Genomic DNA, 13,185 nt, shown 5'->3' on the forward strand with positions numbered 1-13,185 from the left:
CAATAAATGTTTGAGCAATGGATAGTTTCCTAGTAAATTTAAAGAAGCAAAAATTATTCCTATACCTAAAACCGGCGATCCAAAAAAACCTGAAAATTACAGACCAATCAGCCTACTAAGTAATTTATCCAAAATACAAGAAAAGATTCTAAAATTGAGGTTAATGAGTTTTCTTGATAGGGAGAATATAATTAGTGCTAACCAATATGGTTTCCAAGCCAAAAAGTCTACTAAAGATGCAGTAATTCACCTTAATAAAATTGTGTGCAACAACTTCAATAAAAATAAAAAAACTCTAGCTGTCTTTATGGACTTATCTAAGGCTTTTGACACTATCCCACACAAATTACTACTAGATAAGCTGAATAAATCTGGAATTAGAGGGACCGTGAACAATTTATTTGCAAGCTACTTATCAAATAGAAAACAATATCTAACTTTAAATAGCCGAACTGACATTAAATTCACATCTGATTTTGGACTGCCTCAAGGATCAGTTCTATCACCGATTTTATTTCTAATCTATGTTAATGATATGCTCAACCTAAACCTTGGAAATTGTACTACATTGTCATTTGCTGATGATACAACACTCATTTTTAGTGGGAGTAGCTGGGAGGAAACGTTCAGTAACGCGAACAATAATTTAAAAATAGTTCAGAAATGGCTTAAGGATCATGTTCTCACCCTAAATACTGAAAAAACAAAATACATAACCTTTTCACCTAATATTACCGGACAACCACCAATAACTATGAATTCGAATATGAATGCAAACTGTATAAACATGGTAAATGAGGGACAGGAGATAAAAACACTGGAAAGAGTAGAAACTATGAAATACTTAGGAATAGTAGTTGACCAGCACCTCAAGTGGAACAAACACATAGAATATTTATGCTCGAAGTTAAAGTATTTGATCCATATCTTCTACAAGATAAATAGAATAAGAAATATAGATATCACTAGGAAAATTTATTTCGCATATGCACATTCATTATTCCAATACCTATATTATAGAGGTGTGGGGTGCTGCTTTCGATTCTCATGTAAAAAAGCTTTTTATCTTACAAAAGCACATGATTAGAGCGGCCCTGGGAAGACCTCGAATTTACTCAAGTAGAGAAATTTTCCTAGAATTAAAGGTTCCAACTTCAAGATTTTGTGAGCTGCTCCACACACTTTTGGAAATTACAACCGCTCGTTTCACAAATGTTATAGTAGTAGGAGATTTCAATACCGATTTTGCCAGGCAGGATAAAATGACAGAGGATATTAGAGATATTATTAATATGAATAATTTAGAAATTAAGGTCCACGAATATACAAGAGTAACTCGAACTTCACAGACAATTATTGATAATATCCTCACAAATATAGAAGGTTGTAATGTCAGGTTAGGTAGCTCAGATCTATCAGATCATAACTATCAAATTTTAGATGTTAAGTTACAAGGCCAGAATCCAAGCAGAAAAAAAACTTTTGTGAAAGAAATTCAGCAATATGAGCTAGGAAATATAAATTGTTTGAAGCAGGAACTGCTTCAAGAAAATTGGAGTAGTGTTTATAACAGTTGTAACCTAAATTACAAATATAAGCAATTCATTGATACTCTAAGATTTCACATTAGTGTATGCTGTCCAATAAAAAAAGTCAAAGTAAAAAGTAAATTGGACAAAGTAGATGAATGGATAACTGAAGATATTCTTACTCAAAGAAATATTGTTAGGGAAGCCTATGAGGAATTTAAATTAGTGAGGGATGTTCTGAGTGAAGTCAAATACAAATGTCTAAAGAAAAACTATGCAAAAGAAGTGAGGAAAGCTAAGTGTAAGAAAACAGCTGAAATATTAACAACTAGTACCAATTTTAACTCTGCTGTTTGGGAGGTAATTAATAGAAATAGGAGAGCAGCTCAAAAAGATACAGTTACCAATGTCCCTAGGATAATCAATGAACATGGAAATTATATGGATGATAGTATAGACATTTGTAACTTTTTCAATAAGTATTATCAACAGGTTGCATATAATCTCCAAAAGTCACTGAACACTAATACTTGTAATACAACTACATTAAATGCTGAGCCAATTGAAAAGGTATTTAAATTTCATCCATTATCAAGAGATGAGTTGTCAAGAATAATAAGAAATTTTGAATAAGATTTTGAATAACAAAAAAACAGTAGGATTGGATGGGGTCTCAAGCAAAATTTTAAAAGAATGTGAAAATGAACTACTGGACCCTTTATTGCATCTCCTTAATACTTCACTAGAGCAGGGTTTTTTCCCTGATGATCTGAAACAAGGAAAAATTTTGCCAATTTTCAAGAGCGGTGATTCTGAAAGAGTTGAAAATTATAGACCCATTAGTATTCTAAATGTAATAAGTAAAATTTTTGAAAGAGTAGTTTTAAATAGGCTATTGATGCACCTGGAAGAAATTAATTTCATATGTGATGAACAGCATGGGTTCCAGAAAGGGAAATCTACTAAGACTGCAATAGTATCCCTTGTTGAAAGACTAATAGATATAATAGATTCAGGTGAGAAGGCAGCCGCAATATTTCTTGATTTATCCAAAGCTTTTGATTGTGTGAACCATAGAATATTATTGGAAATACTAAAAACTGTAGGTGTGAATGGTATAGAACTAAAATGGTTTGAATCATATCTCATAGGTAGAAACCAGTGTGTTGAGCTTACCAAGGTGGATGGGAATGAAATAGTAAAAATTAAATCTCAAAAACTGGAGGTCCAGGCTGGAGTACCTCAAGGCTCAATTCTGGGTCCCTTACTGTTTCTGTTGTATGTGAACCAATTACCAAAAGAGTTAAAAGATCACAGAGCTCTGTTGTTTGCTGATGACACATCGCTTATCTTTAACAATTATTTATTAGATAGTCTAGAAATAAATGCTTTTACTGGAGTACAGTCAATTGTCCAATTCTTGAAGCAAAGGCAATTAACAATAAATAGTAAGAAATGTCAATTCCTACAATTCAAAAGTAAATATAATTCAGTAGAGGATAGAGAAATAAATGTGTTTGTAGAGGAAAATGAATTAGACCAAGAAGAGAAAGTAGCGTTCTTGGGAATTTTATTGGACAGGAAATTAACATGGCATCCTTACATTGAGATGATATGTAATAAGATATCATCTGGGGTATTTGTCCTGCGGCAGCTTGCTAGGCTGAATGATAAAAAACTACTGTTAACTGCTTACCATGGACTTATACTATCTCATATTAGGTATGCTATTTTAGTATGGGGTAATTCATCTCAACAAAATATGGACAGGGTGTTTAAGATTCAAAAGAAGGCACTCAGATGTATAGAGAAAGTGAATAGGTTAGACTCTTGTAGGCCTTTATTTAAAAAGCTTGGTCTATTAACTGTGCCATCTTTGTATGTATATGAAGTTGTAATGCATGTGAAAACGAGTGGTGTGATCCTGAATTCAGATGTTCATGAGTATAATACGCGAAACAGAGCAGATTATCATATAATGGGTCACAATAGTAGGTTATTTGAACAAAAACCAGATTATATTGGTAGGAAATTTTATAACAAGCTACCTCAAATCTTGAAAAGTAATGATGATTTGAAGATTTTCAAAAAACAAATTAAAAAATATTTAGTTGATAGAGCTTTTTATAGTGTACAAGAATTCCTTTCAAACCTAAACTAGGTTGAACTACTTAGTGTTAGAATTATTATGTAATAACATGACTTGTCTTATACTCCATGACTGGAGTCTTTAGGACGTAATCTTAAAAAAAAAAAAAAAAAAAGACAGACTTACATTAAAAGTGTAATTCTGTACTTGAATAAACATAACCATTTATTTACCACTCACACAACTCCCTACAAAATTCGAGCAAATAACACAAATAGATTTAATATACACTTCACAAAACTCACTATATGCAGACATCAACTTCCGTACTATTGTAATTACTTAATCAACAAAATACCAATAGGCTTTGTTTACAGAAATATAACCAAATCATTACTCTCAGATATACAGATTTGGGTTGATAGGAACATTTTCTTTAGGCTGACTTAGACCTGTAAACTAAGTTTTGTTTCAGTTGGATGACCGTTACCATGTCTCTGATTTTGCTTTTTTGTCATATTCATAATGATCGAATAGCTTGGATCTTCATCATCTCTTTTGTTGCCTTTCTCAATACCGAGAAATCTTTTGTCACCATTTATTTCCATCCAACAATCTTTCACATCTGCATCTATTGCTGATTTTCTCCCTTTTCATTTTTTCTTCTTTCGTTCGCCTTTTCTTTTAATCTATTAAGCATTAGCCTACATGGAAAGTTATAGTTTTCTTTCTCTTCAATATCTTTCTTCTCTGACCTTGCTTACTGATAAGATTTTTCTTTTGTATTATTATTATTATCTTTCATATATATATAAATAGATGTATTATACATATTATTATTTTATTTTAGGCTAGTTCTTGTACTGTTACTCATTCCCCACACACAGATCCGTCTATGTGGGGGAAACATTCACAAATCTGTTTTTAGATATGTTGTCTATGTATCTTGTGCTTTGTATTGTGAATTGGAATTGAATAAATTGAATAAATTGAATAAATTGAATGAATTGAAAAAATTGAATGAATTGAATGAATTGAATATTATAGCACTCGACAACCAATCACCCATTATGCTACCACTTGACAACCAATCATCCATTATGCTATCACTTCACAGCTTATCATCCATTATGCTAGAACTAGACAATCAATCACCCATAATGCTATCACTCAACAACTAATCATCTATTATGCTAGCACTTGACAACCAATCACTCATTATGCTAGCACTTGACAATCACTAATCATCCATTATGCTAGCACTTGACAACCAAACACTCATTATGCTATCACTTTACAACTAATCATCCATTTTTAATCACAAATCATCCATTACTGATCACACATATTTCTATCACTTGGAATCCAATCACCCATTATGCACTTGACAACCAATCACTCATTATGCTTTCACTTGACAACCAATCACTCATTATGAGCACTTGACAACCAATCACTCATCATGCTATCACTTGACAACCAATCACTCATTATGCTATCACTCTACAAATAATCATTCATTATGCTAGCACTTGACAACCAATCACTCATTATGCTATCACTCTACAAATAATCATTCATTATGCTAGCACTTGATAGCCAATCACCCATTATGCTAGCATTCAACAACTAATCAAACATTATGCTAGCACTTGACATACATTCACTCATCATGCTAGCACTTGACAACCAATCACTCATTATGCTTTCACTTGACAACCAATCACTCATTATGCTAGCACTTGACAACCAATCACTCATCATGCTATCACTTGACAATCAATCACTCATTATACTATCACTCCACAAATAATCATCCATTATGCTAGCACTTGACAACCAATGACCCATCATGCTATCACTCGACAAGTTATCATTCATCATGCTAGCACTTGACAATCAATCACTCATCATGCTATCACTCCACAATTAATCATCCATCATGCTAGCACTTGACAACCAATGGCCCATCATGCTATCACTCGACAGGTTATCATTCATCATGCTAGCACTTGACAAGGAATTATCCTTCATGCTATAACTTGACAGCCAATAACCCATTATGATATCACTCTCTATTATGAACGGCCATGACTTCGAGTTTCCCATGATAGATATTTGAAAATTGTGGCTCCGAGTCGTCGAGGAATGTAGATTATGGAATTATCTCTAAAACTTAGCCTTCTTGTCGCGACATAAAGTGCGATAAGTTGGAAAACAGCAAGCATTGAAATTATAACAAACTACCGATTTTGCAGTTACTATTTGGTCCAAAGGCTCTATAAGCCACGCGACGATTGGTCAAATTGATTCCTTTCGCCCAATAGGAGACCTGTTTCTAAATACAGTAGTGGGGATTCCCCAGCCGCCAGACCAGATTACGTTTCGGAGGACACTTTGCTAGGAGCACTATGAGAGTAAAGATGTAGTCACTATGTTTCCCCCTTTTTGGGCAGGTTTATAAGTTTATTTCAGTAGTTAATGTAGGAGCAAGTTTATTTTTTATTAATGTTTAAATTTACTAGTAGTGCCATGTCCTGAAAGGTTTAATTGTGTTTCTTCATCATGTACGAATAATTGTTTCTTCAAATAACCGCTAAGCGGTTCATGTGTGTCCCCAAACCAACTTCTTGTACTACCACCCCTTTGGTTCCGCAACTTTATGTAAAACCGCTTCAAGACACCCGTTCAGACGACAGGTCTAGGGACGTAAGAGGACGTCGCCGTCAAGCCAAATTCAACCGGTAAAAGCTCACCGCCAAAAACAAGGTACTGTAACCCCGACGATAAAGCAACGTACAAACCAACGAAAGTGCAGTGTAGTGAAACAAAGGTTCATTCGAGAATGTCAATAAAAAGTGGGGATTCAAAATTATTATGAAATGGGTTATATGGGTTACTATCGACGAAATTTGGGTTCAACGGGTTTTTTCTTTCTTGAGTAATTTCATGTTGAAATTGATTGGTTATTTTATGACTGATCTTGTTTGGTTTTGTGACGTATTGCTATCTAAACGGGGATAGTAATGCGCCCCCGAATCAGATGAAGAATGTCAACAAAGTAACATGATATTGTTGTTTCTGTTGTTCGATTTTAGCTGCCAATGTTTATTGAAGCTGTTTGTATTTTTCTATTATTTCAAATTGTAGTGTTATTCTATAGTATAAACCTATTAAATCAGGCATGGCAAGATTAATTGAAGTTTTCTTGACTCTAGCCCGTTCACCTGCATGAATTAGGTATAGACTCAGGTATTTTCTAGATGTGTCGGCCTATTTCTAAATTCTAAATTTTATTCAAAATTGTCTTCTTTATCATCTTTAAAAAAGTGCAGGCACACACTCCACAAATAATCATCCATTATGCTAGCACTTGACAACCAATGACCCATCATGCTATCACTCGACAAGTTATCATTCATCATGCTAGCACTTGACAAAGAATTATCCTTCTTGCTATAACTTGACAGCCAATAACCCATTATGATATCACTTAACCAATCACCCATTATGCTAGCACTTGACAACCAATCACTCATCATGCTATCACTTGACAACCAATCACTCATCATGCTATCACTCTACAAATAATCATTCATTATGCTAGTACTTGATAGCCAATCACCCATTATGCTAGCATTCAACAACTAATCAAACATTATGCTAGCACTTGACAACCAATCATCCATTATGCTAGCACTTGACAACCATTCACTCATCATGCTATCACTTGACAACCAATCACTCATTATGCTATCACTCTACAAATAATCATTCATTATGCTAGCACTTGACAACCAATCACCCATTATGCTAGCATTCAACAACTAATCAAACATCATGCTAGCACTTGACAACCAATCACTCATTATGCTATCACTCTACAAATAATCATTCATTATGCTAGCACTTGATAGCCAATCACCCATTATGCTAGCATTCAACAACTAATCAAACATTATGCTAGCACTTGACAACCAATCACTCATTATGCTATCACTTGACAACCAATCACCCATTATGATATCACTCAACAACTAATCACTCATTATGCTAGCATGTGACAATCAATCACTCATAATGCTATCACTTCACATCTAATTATCCATTATGCTAGCACTTGACAACCAATTACTCTTCACGATAGGACTCGACAACCAATCACTCATTATGCTATCACTTGACAACTAATCACCCATTATGCTTCACTTGACAACCAATCACTCATCATGCCATCACTTGACAACCAATCACCCATTATGCTATCACTTGACAACCAATCACTTATAATGCTTTCACTTGGCAACCAATCACTGTCATCCAAATAACCCATTATGCTCTTACAGAGCATAGTAAGATCTAAGTTTCATCTTGATGAAATTTGCACATCTTCATGTCTGCTTGTATGAGGTACGTGACTGAGAAAGACCATGTCACTCTTCCTACAATCCATGCAGAAAAAAAATTTGTTTCTTATCAGAATTTAGTACAAGGAGGATGGGATATCATTATATTGACAGAAACTTTGCTCACTTCAAATATTTTATATTGTTCTCAATATTTCTTGATATGCAACTCAACAGAACAAATGTGATGAATTATGCATGTACATGAAGGACAGTATAAGATTCAATAAAGTTGCTCTCGATTTTCCTAATGCTAATGTGATAGAAATGGATTATTATATTTTGAGGGTGATTGCAGTTTATAGGTTACCTAGTAATTATAACATTGATTATCTTCTTGATTAAAAATCAGTAACACTCCTAATGGAATAAGAATTTATGTGTGTCTGGATACATGAATATTCACTTATAATCTAAATCCGACTCCTAACACTTAACTAACTTGACCAACATCTAATTCTATCAATTCATATTGGCATTGGTGTTCCAAGGCTGTTGACTGCTTATCAGTAAGTTTCAATTAGTAAAGTCAAAACCAATAGGGCCTACATGAACAATATTCCATTATCTGTTTTCACAGGAGGAAATATTCTATAGAGTTGTGAACTACATGGTATTGCCAGGTGAAATTGTATCAATATACTATACTGAAGGCATACATATTGGTTATCTCAATCTCCCAGATCGTAGTGTAAATGTGGAGGTGCATGAAACTAAGTATCTTCATCCAGACTTGTTCCATGTTCTGAAATATGGTGAGTTCAAACAATGCCTCACCAAACATTTTGTGAATTGTGAGTTCACTGAAGTCCGTGAGATACTACTCTTAACATGAAGAGGAGAAACCCATTACTCCTTCCACAGTTTGTAGCATAGACAGAGATGGTCATCCTGCGCACATTTGGATGTGCCATGTCATTTCGCTTCACGTTCTTGTGTGAACACATCTCCATAATATAGTGATGATTTATTGAAGTATTCTTATTTAATTTGGTTTTCAACTTTCCTAAATTCTAAATTCCTAGTTTATACATATTTTGGACTCAAAATTGGACAAAAATCGTGAAGTGTTAACCTATTTTTTGAAAATGTCTATCTAAACTTGGGAAAGGAACAGTTTTGGGCTTTAAGCCTGTTGTTCCTTTCCCAATCATTCATAGTTGAGAATGACATTGTAGCCAATGTATCAATGTATAAATGTATAATCACATAAACCAATATACCTGCTGACCAGTAAACGATTTTGGAACAATGCCAGGCAATAGCTGGAGCGGAGTGTTGGCACGATGCCTTAGAATGCTGCTAGGTATCGGGAGTGATTAGTGGAGGATAGAGCATAAGACCTCTCTGTCTTTGAGAAAGACACGTGTTAAGAGTAATATCTCACGGACTTTAGAACCACTGATAGAGTGGGATCCACTTCATAAAATCAGCACCTGATTGATTCGCTCTACTTGTCTGTCTTTCCTACCGCCGCACTGTTGCCAAATTGCTTGTTAACAATGGAGAAACATAATGAACTACTGGAATATTATAATTAGGAGAATGTTCCATTGAATTATGAAAAAGTATTTGTATACTATCTTGACGAATGAAGTATTTTCACATAAATATAGAATATTCTCGAGATAGGCCCAATATTGATCATTATTAACTAGATTTCCTCATATTATATACCAGGATAACTTGAAAACGGAAATTGAATGAAAATTCTTTAGTGCCATTTTCTATGCTTCATTAATATTATTCACAACATGTTTCAATTGATCATAGCCTTTTTCATGTGCAAAAAACTTGTTTTTATTATTTTTAACATACTACAGAGTTTCCATTTCATTCCAATAATTATAAGAATGGCCATTTTTTAAAGAACGCCAACTTTGCGGAGATAGAAAAGAATTGCGCTACTCGCTTTGTCGAATGATAGACAAGGATAGCAACACAAATGTTAATCATATACTTTCATTATAATAACGTGATCCGTTCTTCTTCTTCTTCTTCTTCTTCTTCTTCTTCTTCTTCTTCTTCTTCTTCTTTTTCACAATATTAATGAGTGAGCACTCCCATAAGATTTAGCTGTATCCTTTTCTTTCATGACTAGGCAAAATTGATTTAATCGCACACCTGAAGAGAACTGTTGTTTAATATTAGAATATTGTTGTTTTCACAGAGGGTGAGCTGCAGTTTGTTTCAGAACAGCAAACTTTAGTCGAAAGATTGTTTCCTCTGGACTACACAGCTGCATCCCCGTAAGCATTCATTTAAATGGATTTCTAGCAGGTCACCCATGCTCCGCAAGGGTCCATTGTAAAACTTGACAAACTGAAAACTTGACCGAGTGGAATCTTGGACAGTTTTGAATTGGCCTTGAACCATCCTCGGTCAAATTAAGAATTTATATGCAACATTTCAAGTTAATCAGTCCAGTAGTTTAGACGTGATGATGCGTCAAATATAATTTCCCCATCCCGTACAGTATCAGCCAGTTCTTTCCTTTATTATAGTATAGATAAGATCTTCAACTTTATGCTAACCTAATAAAGTGACAAAACTTTAATTTTGTTTATAAACCTTCCTCAACTCAATGCCAACCTGACAAAATTGGACTGGCTATTAATTCAGTTACCAATTTTAACCATGTGTATCAAAGAGGTAGTTTCTGTAGATCATATTATATAGTTCTATATTGAAATAAATATTGGGGCAATGAGCTTCTCTCGTTATTTATTTATTGATAAGCAAAACACAATTCTCTAAAATGATTGGCGAAGGACTAATATGCACATCCAAAGACTGTTTCTTGTCCGAATTTATATTTATACACTATTACTAGTCCAAGAAGTAAGTTATGTTCCATACACTTGAATTCAGGTCCGATTTCCAATCCAAATATCTGAAAACAGAAAAGTTCCATTTTAGATTGTTTTTGAATCAAATTGAATAACACAATAACACTCACTAATCACTTAAAACTGTAAAATAATAATTAACTTTGAAAATTCTGATATAATTCAATTTAGAATGATATACCATGATAATTATGTCAACAAATCAGAAATTTTATCAAGTTGATTTAAAATTCTAGACATTTTTTCTCGTAAGATAAACTGATTGATTAAGAGCCCCCCAGCAGCTGAGTGCATCTGCTAAAAAAGTGTTATGGGATTGAAAGAAAAATAAACTTTTTTGAAGAATTTGGAAACAACGCGAAAAATATGTTTTTATTTCAAATATGATCATTAGTTTTTATCAATCATGGATAATTCTATCTTTCAAACCCTTTAAGTTTCTTCATCTTTTCAGGTAGGCCTATATTATGTTTATATTTTACAGCTGGCTATACGTCTGCTTATGAATCTCGGGGATGATATATTTTGATTTTCCACAGACGCACTCGCTCACTCACTTCCATTATCCACAGACGACGAGTCTCAGCTGCTTTTCCAAGGATGAATTATCCTTTTAATGTCGTTCAGTGAGTTTCCCGAGGGATGATACCTAGTGCAATTGAAGTTTTATATCATAAACCTACTATGTTGCAAATTCCATCAAAATATTTCAAGCCGTTTTCAAGATCAGTTGGATATAAATACATACTTATATAACCACATAACCATATAACCACATAATCATATAAACACACAACCACATAACCATATAAATATACATAAATTGCTTGCTTAATATAATAGGATAGTATATAGATTTCAATATTCAGATTGTCCCATGAATGTAATTTGAAAATTAATTCTGAAAACTCTAGAAGGAAAATTGAAAATTGGGCTTCAATGTGTACAGGATTGATATTCTTAGATCTATGTGCAAAATTTGGAGATCTGAATCATACCCGCTTTCCGGTTGCAATCCACAAGTTGACTTGTTTTGATACGAACAAACTCAACCCTACTCACTCTTATTATATAGATGCTTATCAGTTATCCTTCCATTATCTGGCTTATCAGTTAACCGTCCGTTATCAGTTAACCCTCCGTTACAGCTGATCTGAGAAGCATTGAATTCAGTGCTCTATTACCTCGCCCACTAAAGTCCGAGAAATATCACTTTAAACATGGAGAGTAAAATGATCTCTCCTTGCACAGTTTGTAGCTTGGACAGAGAGGTGAGTGGAGTAGTGGAGTAAGCATGCTGCGCACAATAATTGGATGCTGACACAAAAGTAGGGAGAATGCTCAATGCTGTTCGGTAGTGGGAGCGTACTATCAAAATACTAGTAGTTCTGTAAAAAGTAGATCTCACGCAGTTTTCTCATCCACAAGTATCTGGTGTCACCTGTTCACCGGCTTCTCCAGACATCTGTGTAATGCATGCAATGAATAATCCACTTGTCAGCTGATTGATTATGAATAATTCTATAGCCTGATTAATCCTATCTTCAGAGTAGATGATATACACAGTGAGTGTATGGGAACCCTTTGATAAGATGAAGTTTGTTGTAGATATAAAACTGTAACTTTCAGGATAAGTTATTGGTCGAATACACGACCTTTTTGATTGATTGAAGTTTTAGTTTTTACATGAAACTTCAATCAGCCGCCATTTTGGATACAAGTATCATAGAGCATTATTATTGATGTCATATTCTTTGTTTTAAAGATGCTTCTAAAATGATGTACGACACGATGGGTGCTTAGAAAGTTACAGTATTATATCTACAACAGTCTTCATCTTATTGAAGAATTCCCATACATATGTCTCTATCAGTCTGTAGTCTATATAGTGATATCAGAGTATAGAAAAATCCCTTTTCCCTTCATATTATCCTTAAAATCAGAAATTTGAAAAAAAACCTCGTGTATACATCGACGCACAGTTGAAAAAGGTATATTCCTACCAAATCTCATAGAATTCTATCAACAAGTTTGGCCGTGAATGCGTTACATACATACTAGACAGACGAAAAAGAGTCCGAGTTAAAACATAGACCTTACTGCGTTCGGTCAATTAATTAATTCATATTTATAATCAGCTATAGACACCGTTGATAAGCCATTTGTCAAAATCTATTTCAAAAGAAACTAGTAGTTCTGTGAACAGTAGACCTCGCAGAAAAAAGTCGGGAGAAAATAATATGCTACTTCGAGTTATCAATTGCATACCTCATCGCTTGCAATCAATAATCCACTCGACAGCTGATTTATGA

General features: G+C 34.0%; 1 protein-coding gene and 1 long non-coding RNA gene across 3 annotated transcripts in view; one reads left to right on the forward strand and one right to left on the reverse strand.

The window, feature by feature from the left end:
- Positions 1–13,185, forward strand: part of LOC111052006 — a 469,556-nt gene that overhangs the window by 380,595 nt on the left and 75,776 nt on the right. For both annotated transcript variants that reach the window (XM_039435624.1, XM_039435625.1), the window contains exons 28-29: positions 8,605–8,779; positions 10,195–10,273. In XM_039435624.1, the coding sequence (XP_039291558.1) occupies positions 8,605–8,779; positions 10,195–10,273 (254 nt within the window). The remainder of the gene's footprint in view (positions 1–8,604; positions 8,780–10,194; positions 10,274–13,185) is intronic.
- LOC120353078 overlaps positions 10,737–13,185 on the reverse strand; it is a 27,653-nt gene continuing 25,204 nt past the window's right edge. The window contains exon 2 of the long non-coding RNA XR_005572173.1: positions 10,737–10,917. This is a non-coding gene — a long non-coding RNA (uncharacterized LOC120353078). The remainder of the gene's footprint in view (positions 10,918–13,185) is intronic.

Source organism: Nilaparvata lugens, chromosome 9, assembly GCF_014356525.2.
Source record: "Nilaparvata lugens isolate BPH chromosome 9, ASM1435652v1, whole genome shotgun sequence".
NCBI classification, from domain to species: domain Eukaryota; kingdom Metazoa; phylum Arthropoda; class Insecta; order Hemiptera; family Delphacidae; genus Nilaparvata; species Nilaparvata lugens.